Source organism: Hypomesus transpacificus, chromosome 3 (genome assembly GCF_021917145.1).
Source record: "Hypomesus transpacificus isolate Combined female chromosome 3, fHypTra1, whole genome shotgun sequence".
Lineage (NCBI taxonomy): Eukaryota > Metazoa > Chordata > Actinopteri > Osmeriformes > Osmeridae > Hypomesus > Hypomesus transpacificus.
The window spans coordinates 1792849-1810747 of record NC_061062.1 but is presented as its reverse complement, the minus strand read 5'-3'; the positions used below and the strand labels follow the sequence as shown (position 1 = coordinate 1810747).

The 17899-nt window shown below is 50.6% G+C and overlaps 1 protein-coding gene across 1 annotated transcript in view; it reads left to right on the top strand.

Annotated features, from left to right (window-relative positions):
- tmem63c (transmembrane protein 63C) overlaps positions 1-17899 on the top strand; it is a 25201-nt gene extending 7302 nt beyond the window's left edge. Inside the window, exons 2-23 of the mRNA XM_047048107.1 lie at positions 1664-1908; positions 4357-4436; positions 6186-6273; positions 7007-7044; positions 8085-8227; positions 8968-9019; positions 9158-9266; positions 9513-9586; positions 9681-9761; positions 10131-10251; positions 10546-10679; positions 10769-10891; positions 11853-12006; positions 12377-12483; positions 13290-13376; positions 13534-13599; positions 13735-13897; positions 14439-14544; positions 15233-15400; positions 15499-15611; positions 16217-16291; positions 17440-17899. Coding sequence (XP_046904063.1) covers positions 1699-1908; positions 4357-4436; positions 6186-6273; positions 7007-7044; positions 8085-8227; positions 8968-9019; positions 9158-9266; positions 9513-9586; positions 9681-9761; positions 10131-10251; positions 10546-10679; positions 10769-10891; positions 11853-12006; positions 12377-12483; positions 13290-13376; positions 13534-13599; positions 13735-13897; positions 14439-14544; positions 15233-15400; positions 15499-15611; positions 16217-16291; positions 17440-17667 — 2520 coding nt within the window. The 5' untranslated portion in view covers positions 1664-1698 and the 3' untranslated portion in view covers positions 17668-17899. The remainder of the gene's footprint in view (positions 1-1663; positions 1909-4356; positions 4437-6185; positions 6274-7006; positions 7045-8084; positions 8228-8967; positions 9020-9157; positions 9267-9512; positions 9587-9680; positions 9762-10130; positions 10252-10545; positions 10680-10768; positions 10892-11852; positions 12007-12376; positions 12484-13289; positions 13377-13533; positions 13600-13734; positions 13898-14438; positions 14545-15232; positions 15401-15498; positions 15612-16216; positions 16292-17439) is intronic.

Sequence of the window (17899 nt, the reverse complement as noted above, 5' to 3'; positions counted from 1 at the left end):
GCTGTACTCTGGGAGCTCCAGGTGACGGTGGCACCAGTCGCTGCTTCTGAATCGGCCATCAGATCTCACGTACATCATCTTGGGTCTCAGAGCAATCTATTTCTGTGTTTTCCTGTTACGGAGGTTGTTGCAACTCCAGGCATCCTTGTGAGGGTGTGACTCTGACAGGCTCTCTAGCTATCGATTCATCAGCTCGCCCACTTACGCCTTCTGGGAAACATCCTGTTGTCGCTTCATCTCTCTTTCTGCTCGCTGAATGCCGGCTCCACTGCATCCCGTGACATCACATACGCACATAAGGTGCCAGAGAGACAGAGAAAGTGACATCAGTCATGATGCAGAAACAGAACGCCCACTTGACCACTTTGTAACCGCTTCCCAATTTTGAGTACGTCATAGCGTTTTCTCTCTTCTCTCTTCTCTCTTCTCTCTCTCTCTCTCTCTCTCTCTCTCTCTCTCTCTCTCTCTCTCTCTCCATGTCTCTTTCTCTCTGTTTTATGTTAGAGGAAGTGCTTTGTTTTGGCTGCCCTGTCCTGCGGCAGAGAACATTAAGCTTTTAGTTACGGGCCAATACAGATCACCTTCAATACATAATATTGTCTTCAAACGGCTAACGTAGCCCCTCGTAGATATTGACTTTCCTGGGGTTATTTTGGTCCGTTAACACAGTGTGTATTCATACAGCTGAACAGGATCTGTATTGATTGCTCAGTGAGTTTGGGATGGTCCTGTATATGGCCCAGGCCTTGACTGTAGATAAGGCAGCGTGGGTGATGGGCTCATTTCCCTGGTTTGTTCATCCACACCAGCAAGCCAGATACGAGGAATAAGCCCTCTGCAAGCTGCTCGTCCCTCATCAGAACAAACGGTGGAAAGCCTCGATTTGTTTTCTGGCAAAGTTGAATTGATCAGGATGAGAAACAGACTGGCCCACATGAACATACAGACACGTGGTTTGCAAAGCGGTCAATTTTCTATTGTCCAAAGAACATTTTCTGTTGTCTACTGTTTCTATCATAATCACACAGCACCTGGCTCTTCATCAGGTTTAGGCTTGGCCGTCGTCCGGTCCTGCAGCGATCGGTCATGTGACCCTTCGGTCATGTGACCCTTCTCCTTCCTGTCTGTAGATGCGTCCCCATGGAGATCAGGCTCCAGTGCTGATGTCATCAGGAAGCCCCAGTCTCCAGGCGTCAGCCTTCACACTGCAGTCTGGGGATTCTTAAAAGGCATATGTGTCAATTAAAAGACCATATTTGATTCAACCTTGAGGTCAGTTGCCCTTCCTGAAAAGACCTTGGTTAAATGAACCATTCATTTCCTATTCTGTCTTTGACAGAAATGACCAGGCTTTAGAATAGCCTTGAAATTGCTCTCGATGAAAGAGCTATGAATCAAGAATGAATGCTGTAAGGAAAGATGAACTGCTATGGCAACAAGCTGTAAGCAAAGCTCCACCTCAGCTTTGATTCAGCCAATCAGGAGAGGGAAGAACAGCAGGCTACTGGTTATCGCTGGACACTTTGTGACCCCCTTGTGAGTTTTGTTGTGTCACCAGGACCAAAGCTTTTACCTCAGCCTATAGACACGTGTCTTGGTCTGCACAGGTCAACAGAGACAGCGTTTCAGACGTTTACCCTCCACCCCCTCTGTTCTCCCTCAGGGATGGACCGCGGACGCTGAACCGTTGGAAGACTAATGGCGGACTCGTCGCTGTTTGTGAGCATGGCGCCCCCTGTGGACGGGAGGGGGATGGAGCTGGATGTGCTGGGGCTCCTGGGCCCCCTGGAGGAGGAGAACAGCACGGCCGAGAGGTGCTACCGCTCCCACTCTCGGAGCTCTGTCCTCCAGGGCCTGCCCTTCGGAGGCGTGCCCACCGTCCTCGCCATCAACGTGGTCCTCTGGATGGTAGGCCTCTGATGCGCGCACACACACACCACACACATTCACACACACATATATACACACACATATGTACTCACGCGCACATAAACACACACATACACACACGTTCACACACACATACATGGACACTTACACACCACATACACAAACACATACTCTAACCTTACCATTAACAGTCTAAGTGGATTACTTCCCTTCTCATCGCTGTAGCCTTTCAGCGCTTCGTGGGAGTATAATCTCACTGACATGACAGCATGAGCTCACAGGAGGCATCCCTCTGTAAACTGTGTTCAGTATCAACTCAAATCAGTTTCCTTTGTCGTTACAGTAATCTCAGGCTCTGATACAAATAGATCAGTTCCCCTTGTGATGTTCAGACTGGTGACAGATCAAGGCATGGATACCCTCTCCTTCCCCAGATAATAATAGACTTCAGGATCTTCCTCCTCTGTTCTGCTGTCTGTCCTGATCCTCACGTTGTTTATTATCAGCACTCGTCTACAAGCTCTCCGCTCTCATTTGCTCGCTTAGATTTGCTCCCTGGTTGTCCTGACAACACAGCGGGTTAATGGTTAGTGTCTTAATGACGAGGCCGAGTCAAGCTGCCATCCCCCGGGGCTGTAGCCCACCTCAGCTCCCTGTGTCACCATCACACTGCTCATTCTCTGGGACACAGACGCAGACGCAGACACAGACACAAGAGACACACCAGCACTCAGACACAGGAGAGATGGGCTCTGGACAGACAGACAGACAGACAGACAGACAGACAGACAGACAGACAGACAGACAGACAGACAGACAGACAGACAGACAGACAGACAGACAGACAGACAGACAGAGAAGGAAGGAAGAAAGGAAGGAAGGAAAGACAGGCAGAGGAAAGAGAGAGAGACAGATAGGAGAGACAGGCAGAGAGGAAAGAGAAATAGACAGAGACACTGATTGTCTCCCCACCTTCAAGAAAAGGCTCAAGACGCACTTGTTCCGGGAGTACAACCGTACTTAGGAATGCTTGGCTGGACCTGATGTTTCCTCCAGGATCACAATGACTCTTATTGAGAGACTTGTTGGTTAGTTGTAACTGACTTAAAGCTACTGTACTTGCTCTGTAATATATTTTGCTGCTTGCTTTGTTTTTCCACAGCTACACTCCTGCACTTTTTTGAGGTTCAAGTTGTTAATTGTAACTTGTTTAACTACATGCTCTTATGGTTCTTCCCTTTGGGACTTATTTAGTTTTCACAGTGTATGCTTCATGTTTTGGCTACCCACAATGTTTGGGGCTATCTCGTTATGATCAGTGACCCATGCACTTTTGTAAAGCTCTCTTTTGGAAGTCGCTTTGGATAAAAGCGTCTGCTAAATGCGTAAATGTAAGAGAGAGGAAAGACAGACAGGCAGAGAGGAAAGACAGACAGGCAGAGAGTAAAGAGAGACAGGCAGAGAGGAAAGAGAGACAGGCAGAGAGGAAAGAGAGACAGGCAGAGAGGAAAGACAGACAGACAGGCAGACAGACAGATATTTACGGTTAAAATGGGGAAATGATTTATGGTCAGCTGTAGATATAGTTAGACAGTCAGAACCTTGGGCTGGCATTTGTGTTTGTCAACAGTCACTCATCACTATTCTGTTGCTATATATATATATATATATATATATATATATATATAGACATCTCACCCAAGGCTTCTAATTTCTGTCAAATGTTGTTCATATTTTAGATGAATGAAAATATCATATTCCCCTATTTCTCTCCTCTCTCTTCCTTTCTATTTTTCTCTCTCTCTCTCCCCGCCCTCTCTTTCTCTCTCTCATATTTGTTTTCTCTCTCCTCCCTGTCTCTTTCTCTCTCTTTTTCATCTTCTCTCTTCCTCTCACCTTCTCTGTCATCTCTCTCTCCTTCTTCCTCTCTCTCTCTCTGCCAGTTATTCTCCCCATCCCCCTCCGGTTAAGGATACGTGGGTCTATTCACAGTTGTCTCTATTGACTACTCTCAAACTCTAGTCATTAGTCTTGTGTATGTCTTTCCTGTGTGTGCGCACACTGACCTCTCCCCAGTAGTTTCCAAGACAACCACATATGACTTAAAGAAAACAAAAGCTCCTTATAGCTGCTGAATTTGGGACCTTCTATTGTTTGTGATCCTCACGGGAATAGCTCAACATATACCATCTCCAATACCAGAGAGTGCATCTGTTTGGCTCAGATGCAGACATGTATAAATTTAGCAGACGCTTTGATGTTTTAAAATGGCATCTGAAGATATGGATGCATCGTGCAAACCAAGAGATAAAAGACTGTGTTTACATTTAGTCATATAGCAGACACTCTTACCGTCTTAGCGTGTTTGCGTGTGTGAGCGTGTGTGTGAGCGTGTTCATATTCACTCATGACTGCGTGTTGACATGAACGTCCACTCTCCTGTTCCGTGTGTTTCTGCTGTTCCAGTTCCTGCTGCTGATCTTCTCCTGTGTGAGGAAGGCTGCGTGGGGCTACGGACGCCTGGCCTTGCTGGTGGAGAACGACAGGTAACCCTCCCTCCTCACAGCCTCCTCCCTCCACACACACTGGGCTTGTTACTGCCCGGGGCTCCGCCAGTCAAACCCACAGTCAAGATGGAGTCATCTGTAATTAGAACGCTGTTCGCGTGGTCTGTACTCCTGGACGTTATCTCCCTCTCCTGGGAGGAGACGGTACTGCACAGGAAGGATTTTTCTCCAGGGGTCTATATTCTGCCACACAGAATACATTTATTCATTTTTAGCAGACGCTTTTAGAATATAGACAAGCATTACACAGACAGCAGGCAGGCAGGCAGGCACACTGTGTTCTCCAGGTATTGGACTGCCCTGTGTTTCCAGAACAGCTCACATTTACATTTACATTACATTTATTCATTTAGCAGACGCTTTTATCCAAAGCGACTTCCAAGAGAGAGCTTTACAAAGTGCATAGGTCACTGATAATAACAACAAGATAGCCCCAAAGCATTGCAGGTAGCCAAAAACAGAAGTACATATTGTGAACAACCAAAAAATAAGTGCTAAAGGGAAGAAACCATAAGAGCATGCAGTTAAGCAAATTACAATTACACAACATGAATCTCTAAGTGCAAGTGTACCTGTAGGAAAGCAATAAAAATAGGATTAAATATAATACAACAGTTTAAATCAGCTACCACTAACCAACAAGAGCAACAGTCTAAGCAAGAGTCATTGTGATCCTTGAGGAAACTAGCGTTGGGTTCAGCAAACCATTCCTAAGTACCGTTGTACTCCCAGCTCAGGTTTAGGAGTTGAGGTCCTCTCAGTGTTCTGTGTGAGTCTTCTGAGACTCTGCCTGATCTAAACTCCGCTCTGCCGTGCGAGCCGAGGGTTGATTACTTCTGCCTGACCTGCAGCAGTTCTCCGTTGTCCTAGGGTCCGGGGCATCTGTGTTCCTGCTAGTGGGAGACAGTGGTGCTAATTGAATCATGCTGCTTAAAGTGCCGCGCTGAGGAGCCGTCAGCTACAAGGCCCGCGGAGAAACATCCCCAAACCCAATCATCTCATCGCCTCATTGGATTTCTAAGCACACTGTCCATCCTGATTATTTCCTGCCGTCACCCTGTAAGCCTACTGTAGCTGCCTGGCAGGGCATATGGGGACAATCTAACTTTCGGCTAACTATCACTGGAACTTTTCCTTCAGCTGTGAATCAGTTGTTCCAGTTGTACAAGTTTAGCAATCATTGTTGTAATGATTTTGTTGTTTGTCTCCAATACCCCCCCACCATCTTCTTCCTGCCCCCCCACCCCAACTTCCTGCCCCCCTACCCCAACTTCCTGCCCCCCCACCCCAACTTCCTGCCCCCCCACCCCAACTTCCTGCCCCCGTACCCCAACTTCCTGCCCCCCCAACCCAACTTCCTGCCCCCCCAACCCAACTTCCTGCCCCCGTACCCCAACTTCCTGCCCCCGTACCCCAACTTCCTGCCCCCCTACCCCAACTTCCTGCCCCCCCACCCCAACTTCCTGCCCCCCTACCCCAACTTCCTGCCCCCCCACCCCAACTTCCTGCCCCCCTACCCCAACTTCCTGCCCCCCCACCCCAACTTCCTGCCCTCCTACCCCAACTTCCTGCCCCCCCACCCCAACTTCCTGCCCCCCCACCCCAACTTCCTGCCCCCCTACCCCATCTTCCTGCCCCCCCACCCCAACTTCCTGCCCCCCCACCCCAACTTCCTGCCCCCCCACCCCAACTTCCTGCCCCCCCACCCCAATTTCCTGTTCCCACCAGCCTGACGTCCCTGTTCTACGGAGAGCCGAGCGAGAAGGAGAAGTCTCCTTCAGAGTCCAGCCCCTCCGACTCTGACACCAAGGACCTGGTGAGTTCTGCTGTCACACCCGGTGTCCTCCCTAGCGAAGCACTTGTGTGCCAGACGTCCAACCCTCATCTGAAGCTGGTGAAAGATCCAGCTGTGGAGATGAGGACTAACCAAGCCTGCAACGGACAAGAGAAAGCAGACCACAGGAGTCAGCTCCTCCTGTGAGTGAACTCACGCATACCTGCGTGAGAGAGAGAGACAGAGAGAGAGAGAGAGACAGAGAGAGAGAGACAGAGAGAGAGATACATAGAGAGAGGGAGAAAGAGAGAGAGATACAAAGAGATAGAGACAGAGAGAAAGAGAGAGAGATACAAAGAGACACAGACAGAGAGAGATACAGAGAGACACAGAGAGAGAGATACAGAGAGAGAGAGATACAGAGAGAGAAATACAGAGAGATAGAGAAACGGAGAGAAAGAGAGAGAGACACAGAGAGAGAGAGAGTGCCCCCCTCCTGGACAGTGACACATGGTTCCCCCCAGCCTGTAGTCCTCGCCCCGAGTCCGTTCCTCAGTCCCAGCCTGCAGTAAAGGGGTGAACGCCTCGGGCTAGACCTATTAAACCTCCTCAGCCCCTCCAGCCAGCGAGGAGGCAGCAGAGGCACTGATGTTATGCAAATGACAGAAGCAATCCTGTCCAGACGAGTGGTGTGCTTGGCCTTCCACATCTGTCATCTGTTGTCTTTAATAAGCGATCCACTGACTGTTTAATGTCCTCCTCCCTCCTCCTCCAGGGTTTCTGCTCATGGCTGACATCACTCTACCATATGAAGTAAGTACGGGACTCTTCTCTCTCTCACCCTCCACCCTCCTGGCTTCTTGTCCTTTTTATTGTCCCTCGCTCGAAAGTTGATGTCATCGTGAAAAGTGAATGCTCGTGTTATATCCCATTAAGCAGCGAAAACAAACAACTCTGGGCTTCTACGGACGTTTGCGTCGTGGTTTACCAGCAAATATTTGCGCTCGCTCGAGCCTGACTACGCTCAACAGATTTAGGACTGTTAAAAAAGTATGACTTCCTCCGTGTCCATGGTTTCCAGAGTATTATGGTTGGAGTTTGGTCGCTTCACAGCTGTTTTTAGCTCTTGTGTAAGTATCTGCTGTGTACTTCACCCACGGCACCCTGGGAAAGAGAGAGGCATGTGCGTTCTCAATGTGTGGCCTGCCATGGGACCAGCATGCACCTCCTGTTGTTACAGTTTTACGAGACGACTGGACTCTCCTGTCAGGGCTCCCCTCTCCGACCGCAGCGCTGGCACCAGAGGAAAGGCACAGCTCTGTGAGGACTAGGCCCCACTGTCTCTCCTCAACCCTCCCTCGCTCTGTCAGGACTAGGCCCCACTGTCTCTCCTCAACCCTCCCTCGCTCTGTCAGGACTAGGCCCCACTGTCTCTCCTCAACCCTCCCTCGCTCTGTGAGGACTAGGCCCCACTGTCTCTCCTCAACCCTCCCTCGCTCTGTCAGGACTAGGCCCCACTGTCTCTCCTCAACCCTCCCTCGCTCTGTCAGGACTAGGCCCCACTGTCTCTCCTCAACCCTCCCTCGCTCTGTGAGGACTAGGCCCCACTGTCTCTCCTCAACCCTCCCTCGCTCTGTGAGGACTAGGCCCCACTGTCTCTCCTCAACCCTCCCTCGCTCTGTGCGGACTAGGCTCCACTGTCTCTCCTCAACCCTCCCTCGCTCTGTGGAGTCTCCACAGGGGGCTTAGACTCCGTGGGGGGGGAGGTTACCCTCCAGGGGCAGCCAGAAATAGACCCCAACCCCCCCACCCACCCTCGAAACCTACTGAACGTGTCTGTTTCATCTCCGCAGGGATGAGGAGATACGCAGCAAGTGTGGCATCGACGCCATCACCTACCTGTCCTTTCAGCGCCACATCATCCTGCTCGTGACAGTGGTCTGTCTGACGTCCTTGGCCATCATCCTGCCTGTCAACTTTTCCGGGAACCTCCTGGGTAATTTGGAGCTCTCACTGGGGCTGGCAGGCGCTGGGAGCCCCCGGGCTATCCCAGACGGCAGCGGAGCTGGAGGAACACCTAGCAGGACACACAGGGAGGCCACACACATACACACACACCACAGCTGCAAACACAAACACACACCACAGCTGCAAACACAAATCCTGCTCTCATTTTCTCTTTTGGGATTGAATTAGTGGTGAGGTCTTCCTCAAGCCATAGAGTAGACTATAAATAGTCAAACAAACCCCCCCAAAAGGTTTTCCCAGTTCCTTCTAACAAACGCTTAATGTCAGAGTATACAACATGCGACTGCTGAACAGCAAAATAAATGGTATTTGGCAGTTTAGTGTTTTTTGTCCCCGCCTAATGTTGTGAGCTCTCAGAGGGAATGTTGAGGCGAGCCAATAAAGGTCTACTTGGAGCAGGCTCACCACTCAGCAGTTATTGCTGTTGGCTGTCATCTATATGGACCAGTGTGTCACCACCACCTCTCGTTAAGGAACCCACACCCATATAGTGGCTGCCATAGCAACGGCACACACACATCGCATGCACATGAAAATAGCGAAGTGAGACATAGCCGTAATCTTGAGGGTCCCGTTTTCAGTTATCACTGGACGGAAAATGCTTTCTGTGTTTGAACACATCGCCTCTCTTAACGTCTTGTCATTGTACACACGTAAAGTATATATATACTAGTTGTTTCATCCATCGCTGTCCTGTCGTTTTTACAGGAGACAGCCCTGAAAACTTTGGGAGAACGACGTTGGCTAATGTTCCTTCAAAGTAAGAACAAACCTGACATTTCCCATCTTCAGGAAAGTCAGTTGGTGCGCTGTGTCAAACAGAATGAGCTGACATCAGTGTGGTGTGGAGGCGCTGTCTGTCCAGCAGCTGATGTGTCTGTACTTCCTGTCTCCTCAGGGACAGCTTCCTATGGCTCCACAGCACCTTCGCTCTGCTCTACTTCATCATCACAGTGCTCTGCATGGCCCACCACTCCTCACACCTGGAGTACAGGGAGGACGACAAGGTCTGTGGGTGGGAGCGAGTGAGTGAGTGGGTGTGTGAGTGTGTGAGTGTGTGTGTGTGTGTGTGAGTGAGTGAGTGAGTGAGTGTGAGTGTGTGAGTGTGTGTGTGAGTGTGTGAGTGAGTGAGTGTGTGTGTGTGTGTGAGTGTGTGAGTGAGTGAGTGTGAGTGTGTGCAGTATGTGTGTCTGTGTTTTGGCAGGGGCTTGTCTGCATCAGTTCTTATCTGAACACGTTGTTGCGTGTGGCAGGTAGCTCGAACCCTGATGATCACCTCCATCCCTAGAGAGATAGCAGACCCGGGACTCATCACCAAGCACTTCCAGTAAGGATGCCTCTTTTCTGCCTTCCATCCCGCCATAGAGACTACAGCCACATGTGAGGTGTGTGACTCTGTGTGTCTGTGTGTGTCGTTCCAGTGAGGCCTACCCCAGCTGCACTGTCACCGACATCCGCTTTGGTTTCAACGTTCACAAGCTGATGAGGCTGGACGCAGAGAGGTACGATGCCCCGGCTACACTCACAACACTGGGGACAGTTCAGCTTTCAACTTGATTTATCGTTGTGTTAGAAGTAGAGGTACAGGTACAGGTAGAGGTACAGGTACAAGTACAGATAAGGGTACAGGTAAGGGTACAGGTAGAGGTACAGATACAAGTACATTATTATTCTTTGGTCCTGCTCTTGACAACCCCTAGCGGCCGATGTAAACCTGAAAGAAATGATCCAAACCTCTAACCTAAGTGAGCTTCTACTGACCTGTAGTTGTACTAATCTACCTATTAGTAGAATATAAGTTATAGAAGTGATGTTAGAGCAATGATCCCTATGGTAACTGTTTTATTCACCCTCCATGTGTTGGTCTGCAGACGGAAGGCGATGAAAGGAAGGCTGTATTTCACCACCAAGACCCAGAAGGAGGGGAAGATCATGATTAAGACCCACCCCTGTGCCCAGATCCTCTGCTGTGATCTGTGTGGCTTCGAGCAGGTAGGTTCTCACAAACACGGCGCGTTGGCTGTTGTCCGCCACTAGGTGGCAGCGCAAACCTGAACTAGGATGGAGCTACGGCAACGGACCCTGTTGGTTTGTGCTCCTTGACGGTCGCAGAGCTCCACTCCGACCCTGACAGAGCCGGCTCGATGGCATGTTGCTGTGTCTCCCTGACAGAGCCGGCTCGATGGCGTGTTGCTGTGTCTCCCTGACAGAGCCGGCTCGATGGCGTGTTGCTGTGTCTCCCTGACAGAGCCGGCTCCATGGCATGTTGCTGTGTCTCCTTGACAGGTGGATGCGGAGCAGTACTACAGCGAGCTGGAGGAGAAACTGACGGACGAGTTCAACGCGGAGAAGAACCGCATCTCTCTGAAGAGGCTGGGCGTCGCCTTCGTCACCTTCAGGGACGAGAGGATGACGGCTGTGTGAGTGAGCTACGCCGTTCCCGCGGCGACCCCTGACCCTGGAAGTGTCCGGGTGTTTCCCCCACCTCACCACCGCTCTGTGTTTCCAGGATCGTCAAGGACTACAGTCGGGTCCGTTGCCGTCGGAGACCCCAGCAGTCCAGCATCACCACGGTGGTCCAGTCCCAGAGCTGGGGGGTTGGCTATGCTCCCGCCCCCAGTGACATCATCTGGTGAGCGTGCCGAGCGTGCCGAGCGTGTCGCAGGACCAACGCTGACGTCGAGCTCTCAGATGAGCGGGTGACATCCACACATCCACTGAAAGCATCCAGCTGTCACATCATTCTGTGACATTGTGGATTGTGATAATCACATTACCTGTCTCTCTCTCTTACCTGTCTCTCCTCCCTCCCTCTCTCTCTCTATCTCTCAAATATTTAAGATCAAGTAAGAGATCAAATTGATTAATTTCTCTCTCTCTCTCTCTCTCTCTCTCTCTCTCTCTCTCGTCCAATACCATCAATCAGAGGTAGATGAGATGAAAGGATTAGCCGTTATGCTCTTTCATCCTGGAAAGCCAGTGCAGCCTTCCCTCTGTGGTTACGTAACAGAGCAGAGCGTTGCATATGTAGCGGGGGGGATTAACCTAACGAGACGGTGTCCTGCAGTGTGTGCTTCACGCCTCGTGCCTCGTGCCTCGCTCGCTGGGAGAATGTGGACGACAACGTCTCAGCATCAGCCAATGACACGGCCAATGACCAGGGACTAACGCTCCTTCATTTAAAAAAAGCACTCAAGTATGATGGGCCCAATCTGCTCTGTATGCCGGAGAAATGTAGAGAACACACACACACACACAAGAACACACACACAGGAACACACACACACAAGAACACACACACAAGAGATGGCTGCTGTTTCGGTGTACTGCAAAGACTACTGTCATACAGACAGCTGGAGGTTTATGGGACATGTAGTTCTATCAAGTCCGTCCTGCTTCAGCTGTCTGCCCTGTCACCCAGGAAGATGTTTTTACTAAACACCGTGTCTGTCTCCAGGGAGAACCTGTCTGTCTGCAGCTCTAAACACAGTGTCTGTCTCCAGGAGAACCTGTCCGTCTGCAGCTCTAAACACTGTGTCTGTCTCCAGGAGAACCTGTCTGTCTGCACTTCTAAACACCGTGTCTGTCTCCAGGGAAAACCTGTCTGTCTGTGGCTCTCGCTGGTGGCTGCGCTGCATTCTGCTCAACATACTCCTCTTCCTCCTCCTCTTCTTCCTTACCACCCCTGCCATCATCGTCAACACCATGGACAAGTTCAACGTCACCAGACCAGTGGAGAGTCTTCAGGTCAGGGCCTGTACTTGGACTGTGACGTGGTTCAGTGGAGATGCTGTGTGTTCTGGGGGGAGTCTGAGAGCGATACTGCTTGGGCCTAACTGTCTCCAGACTCTCACGACCATCTTAGGACCGGGTATGGCTCAGTGGTTAGAGTGTATGACTAAGAGCCCGAGAGCTCACAGGTTCAGATCCCTGAGATCTTCAGATCTTGCTGAGGAAAGCGTCTGTTAAATTAATGCATCTTACATCGCATGAATGTCTGCACTCTGTGGAAGAAATGGGACTTCCTATGTACTTATGTTCATCATAAGAATAAACAGAACCAGGAACATAATGCCTAGTTCCCCACATGTTGATGTTCCTGATATGTTCTCCTCAGAACCCTCTCATCACCCAGTTCCTCCCGACCCTGCTGCTGTGGGCCTTCTCTGTCCTGCTGCCCTTCATCGTTTACTACTCAGCCTTCTTCGAGTCCCACTGGACCAGGTACCGCTGCCCCCCGCTGCCCCCGCTGCCCCCGCTGCCCCCCGCAGGCCACAGAAGGCCACAGCAGGCCACATCACCCTCTCTCCTCAACTTCCACTGTCCGTCTTTATCATTTGATCTCCCTGTTCTCGGTCTCCCTGTTCCTCTTTCTCTTTCCTCTTCTATCTCTGCCTCACCCCCACTCCTTTCTCTCTGCCAGTCTCCCTGTGTCCTTTCCCCTCTATCTCTCTCCCTCTCTTTCTCATTCACCCCCCTCCCTCATTACCCCCCTTCTCTCTCTTTCTTTTGACCTCTCGCTCCCTCCATCATCCTCACTACCCCCCACTCTCTCTCTCCTTCATTCTCCCTCTCTGTGTCTCTGTCTTTCTCTCCCTCTCTCTCTCTCTCTCTCTCTCTCTCTCTCTCTCTCTCTCTCTCTCTCTCTCTCTCTCTCTCTCTCTCTGTCAGTCTCTCTGTGCTCTCCCGTTCTGGTCAGGTTGTCATAGAGATGTCGATGTGGAGATAATGATATGCACAGTGGTCACTATGCAGAGAGGAGCAGAACATGCACCACCTCACACAGCACCTAGGAGCCAGGAACAGCTCATATCATAACCACCCCCACCTAGTGTGGTGTGTGTGAAGCACCAAATGCAAATCAACTGTTTACAGATATTAGGTGTGAGCAGCTTTCGTCGGTGTGTAAGAAACCCGGTAATCTGTTTTCGAGTCTTTAGGATGTGTTTTCACGTGCGTACCTATGAGTGTCTGCAGAGCCTCTGCTGTGCGTGTGCACGTGTTTCCTGACATGACTGGTGATTCCTCAGGTCCAGTGAGAATCAGACCACGATGCATAAGTGCTTCTTGCTGTTGGTGTTCATGGTGATCATCCTTCCTTCGCTGGGTCTATCCAGGTAGCCCTCCTACAGTATTTAACTGATCAACTTGATCAATCTCCTGATCAACTGTAAATAAAAACATATACTTTTTATATGAAACGTGCTGCATCATTTTGTGTGGAAAATCTTCCAAAGAAAAATGATATAAAATAATTTACCTTTTTCTTTTTAGCCTGGACCTGTTTTTCAGATGGCTGTTTGATGTGAATTTCCTGGATGACAAGGACATTAAATTCCAGTGAGTTTGTTTTTGTCAACAGTAAATGATTCAGGACCATACAGGACTTTTGCATAGCATAAATACAAAACCAAGTACCCAAACGCAGCAACTAAACCCTTCAACCATCCCATATCCCCTGACCCCTGTGTGCAGGTGTGTGTTCCTCCCTGACAACGGGGCATTCTTCGTTAACTACGTCATCACGGCCAGCCTGCTGGGCACCGCCATGGAGCTGCTGAGAGTCCCAGCCCTGGTGGTGTACGCCCTCCGCCTCTGCTTGGCCAAGTCCCAGGCCGAACGCATCCACATCAGACGGGTCAGGGTCTCCGTCGGGTCTCTGTGTTCACCATCACCCTCTCCTCTCCACCCTCACCTCTTAAACCCTCTCCTCTCCACCCTCACCTCTTAAACCCTCTTCTCTCCACCCTCTCCTCTCCACCCTCACCTCTTAAACCCTCTCCACCCTCACCTCTTAAACCCTCTCCTCTCCACCCTCTCCTCTCCACCCTCTCCACCCTCACCTCTTAAACCCTCTCCACCCTCTCCTCTTAAACCCTCTTCTCTCCACCCTCTCCTCTCCACCCTCTCCAGCTGCTTGACCTGTACTGCTGACTCAGTCAGTTCAACTCAGTGCTGTGTGTCTGCCGTGGCAGAGAGAACCTTTTAACTTGTCCTGCAAACGACAATAAATCCTCTTGTTGATTCTAAAGAGGACTGACTGCAGTGCAATAAACATTTGAGGAGACACCACATGAAAGCCATTCTTTCGAGGCCTTCCCTGCCATGATTGAAGGATAATTGAAGACGTGGACAGTGACTGTTTAACCTCGTTCTCCCTGCTCTTTGTCTCTCTCCAGAGCCAGGCCTATGAGTTCCAGTTTGGTCTGGAGTACGCCTGGACCATGTGCATCTTTGCTGTCAGCCTGACTTACAGCATCACTTGCCCCATTATCGTGCCCTTTGGTGAGCCTGTTAGTGTGTGTGTGTGTTCCTGCATGCATGTGTATGTGTGTATACGTGTTTGAGTGTGTGTGTGCATAAATGACTACATGTAAATGCGAGTTTGCGTGTGTGTGTGCATAAACAAGTGTGTATATGCGTGCTCGCATGCATAGGTATGTGCTTACACGTGTTTGAGAGTGTGTGTGTGTGTGTGTGTGTGTAGATGCATGTGTGTTTCCGTATAAGTGTGTGTGTGTGGGAGTGGGAGCGTATCTCCTGATACTGTAACCTCCCTCACCTCTGCTGCCAGCCGGGTTCAGACTGTGAGAGAGTGCTGCTGGCCTCCCAGACGCTGAGACACAGCGAGCTGCCAGCCAGACGCCCACTCCTCTCCTGTCTCTGCCCAGAGCTGCAACACGGCACTCAGGGCCCACGCTGTCCTGCTCAGGCCTGGCTGCCCACTGGGCTCACCTGCCTGGGGGACGTGGAGAATCTGGAGGAAGGGAAGAGGTCCTCAGTGTTTCATTTTCTGTCTGTCTTTCTCTCTCTTCTCCCTCTCTCTCCCTCTCTCTCTCTCTCTCTCTCTCTCTTCTCCCTCTCTCTCTCTTTCTCTCTCTCTCTCTCTCTCTCTCTCTCTCTCTTCTCCCTCTCTCTCTCTATCTCTCTCTCTGTCTCTTTCTCTCTCTGTCTCTCTCTACCTCTCTTTCAGGGCTGCTGTACCTAATCCTAAAGCACATGGTGGACCGCTACAACATCTACTATGCCTACGTGCCCACCAAACTGAACCAGCGCATCCACAGAGCAGCCATCTGCCAGGTCATCGTAGCCCCCATCCTCTCCATGTTCTGGCTTCTCTTCTTCTCAGTCCTCAGACTAGGTATTTCCTGTCCCGCCCCCTCGTCACACAAGGATTGGCTGAGCCACTTGGATCCCATGTGGACTTGATGTTCTGTTGCTCTCCCCTTTGTGACCCAGGCCCGACGAGACCCATCACCCTGTTCACCTTTGTGTCCCTGCTGTCCTGCATCACCTTGTCTCTGTTCGGCCTGTGTCTGAGGAAGCAAACAGACAAGTCAACAAGCTACCAGGTGAGATGCTCTGGCCTGATACCAGGTGAAATGCTCTGGTCTGATACCAGGTGAGATGCTCTGGTCTCATACCAGGTGAGATGCTCTGGTCTCATACCAGGTGAGATGCTCTGGTCTGATACCAGGTGAGATGCTCTGGTCTCATACCAGGTGAGATGCTCTGGTCTGATACCAGATGAGATGCTCTGGCCTGTACCAGGTGAGATGCTCTGGTCTGATACCAGGTGAGATGCTCTGGTCTGATACCAGGTGAGATGCTCTGGCCTGTACCAGGTGAGATGCTCTGGTCTCATACCCGGTGAGATGCTCTGGCCTGTACCAGGTGAGATGCTCTGGCCTGATACCAGGTGAGATGCTCTGGTCTCATACCAGGTGAGATGCTCTGGTCTCATACCAGGTGAGATGCTCTGGTCTAATACCAGGTGAGATGCTCTGGCCTGTACCAGGTGAGATGCTCTGGTCTGATACCAGGTGAGATGCTCTGGTCTGATACCAGGTGAGATGCTCTGGCCTGCACCAGGTGCGATGCTCTGGCTCAATCTCAAAAAGCCGTTGGACAGGTCAGCTCTTCGTCTGACGGTCACTCCTGTGGTTGTGTGTTTCAGATGTCGGACAAGCCGGCAGAGGGAGCCTATCCTGACGCAGAGAGGAACACTGGCTCCTCCTCCACCACCTCTAATGTACAGTACACACCTCTCACACACACACACACACACCTCTCACACACACACACACACACACACCTCTCACACACACACACACACACCCCTCACACCCCTCACACACACACACATGACGCTCACTGTGAGATATCCTGACACTAAGACTAAACACTTCATAACATTTTAGTCACAAACGACATGACTGCACAGCACAAGGGTCCCTTCCCGTGTTCGTGTTACTCGTTGACAGTGTTTACATGGGCCCACTCTCTCGACAATTTAATTCAGTACCTTGGCATGAATGTTCAGGTTAAACAATGTTGCCAAAGCAGTCCAGAGTGAAAGACAACACATCTAATTATAAACATATCATTCAACTGAATGATCATCAATCACAAAAAATCATAATCATGCCAAGTTACACCTAATGTACTATTATATTAATCAATCAATATACATATATAATAATCAAAAAATACGTTTTTTTGTGTTGTCATTGTTGTGAAACTCCCCGGTGTTCAGTTAAACACGCTGACGTGTGTGTGTGTCCTGATGTGTGCTGTGTGTGTTGATGTGTGTGTGTGTCCATTTCAGTGGACTAAGACATTTGATTTTACTTGTGAAAACACCCGCCATGAATAGGACATGTCTACCAGGTGTGCAATTACATGTGTGTGTGTGTGTCCTGATGTGTGCTGTGTTAAGGTCAAGGTATCTTTATTTCGTACCCGCAGGTAAAAGTGTTTTGCAGATTAATAGAATTTCGTTGTCCAGAAAAAACACGTACAAGACACAACGATTCACAACAAATATACCGGTTAATAACATCATGACAGGCTGCACCAAACACAAGCATATCCTTTCTTGTAGTTAACTAACTATTGCATACTAAAACATCTCTCCTCTTATCATTATTTAAAACCTCAATTGCCGCAGGAACAAAAGTATTCCTGTAGCGTCTTGTTTTCCATCTCGGGACCACAAACCGGCAACCCGAGGGAAGTAACTGAAACCCGTTTCTTCAGGGATGCAGCTCATCACATGAAATAGTCCTTGCCTTCCTGTACAACTCAGTTGGATAAATGTATTCCAGAGTCCATTGATTTACTCCTATTACCTTGCTCGCCCATTTGACAATTTGGTTTGTGTGTGTCTCCTCCCTCCAGCTCTTCGTGGCGTCGGTGCTGCTGGAGCCAGAGCTGTCCCTGACCCCCATGCCGTCCCCTGCCCACCAGAGCTACGGCGCCCTGGCCTGCGCCCACGGCCCCGCCCACGAGCCGGCGGGCCAGGACGACCCGGGGGCGCAGGGGGAGACCCTGGAGACCCAGCTCCAGGATCCCCCACACTCCTACTACCCCAGCCCCCTCATGGACAGCCCTGTGGGGCACCAGTGACAGGGAACGCAGCCTCCCCGACGCTCTCCACGCTTGCGCCTGGCTTGAGTCAGCTGCCGCTGCGCTATGTTTTGTCTGAATCGATCCCCCAGCTGGTCACGCGCTGGCTGGGGGTGACTGTGTCGTGTGGGGACATCCTGGTAGCCGTGCGTGTGACACAGGAACATGGAGGAGTGGAGGGGACTCTCTGGGTTGAAGGGAGGGGGGCTGACCCCAGCGGACAGGCAGGGTG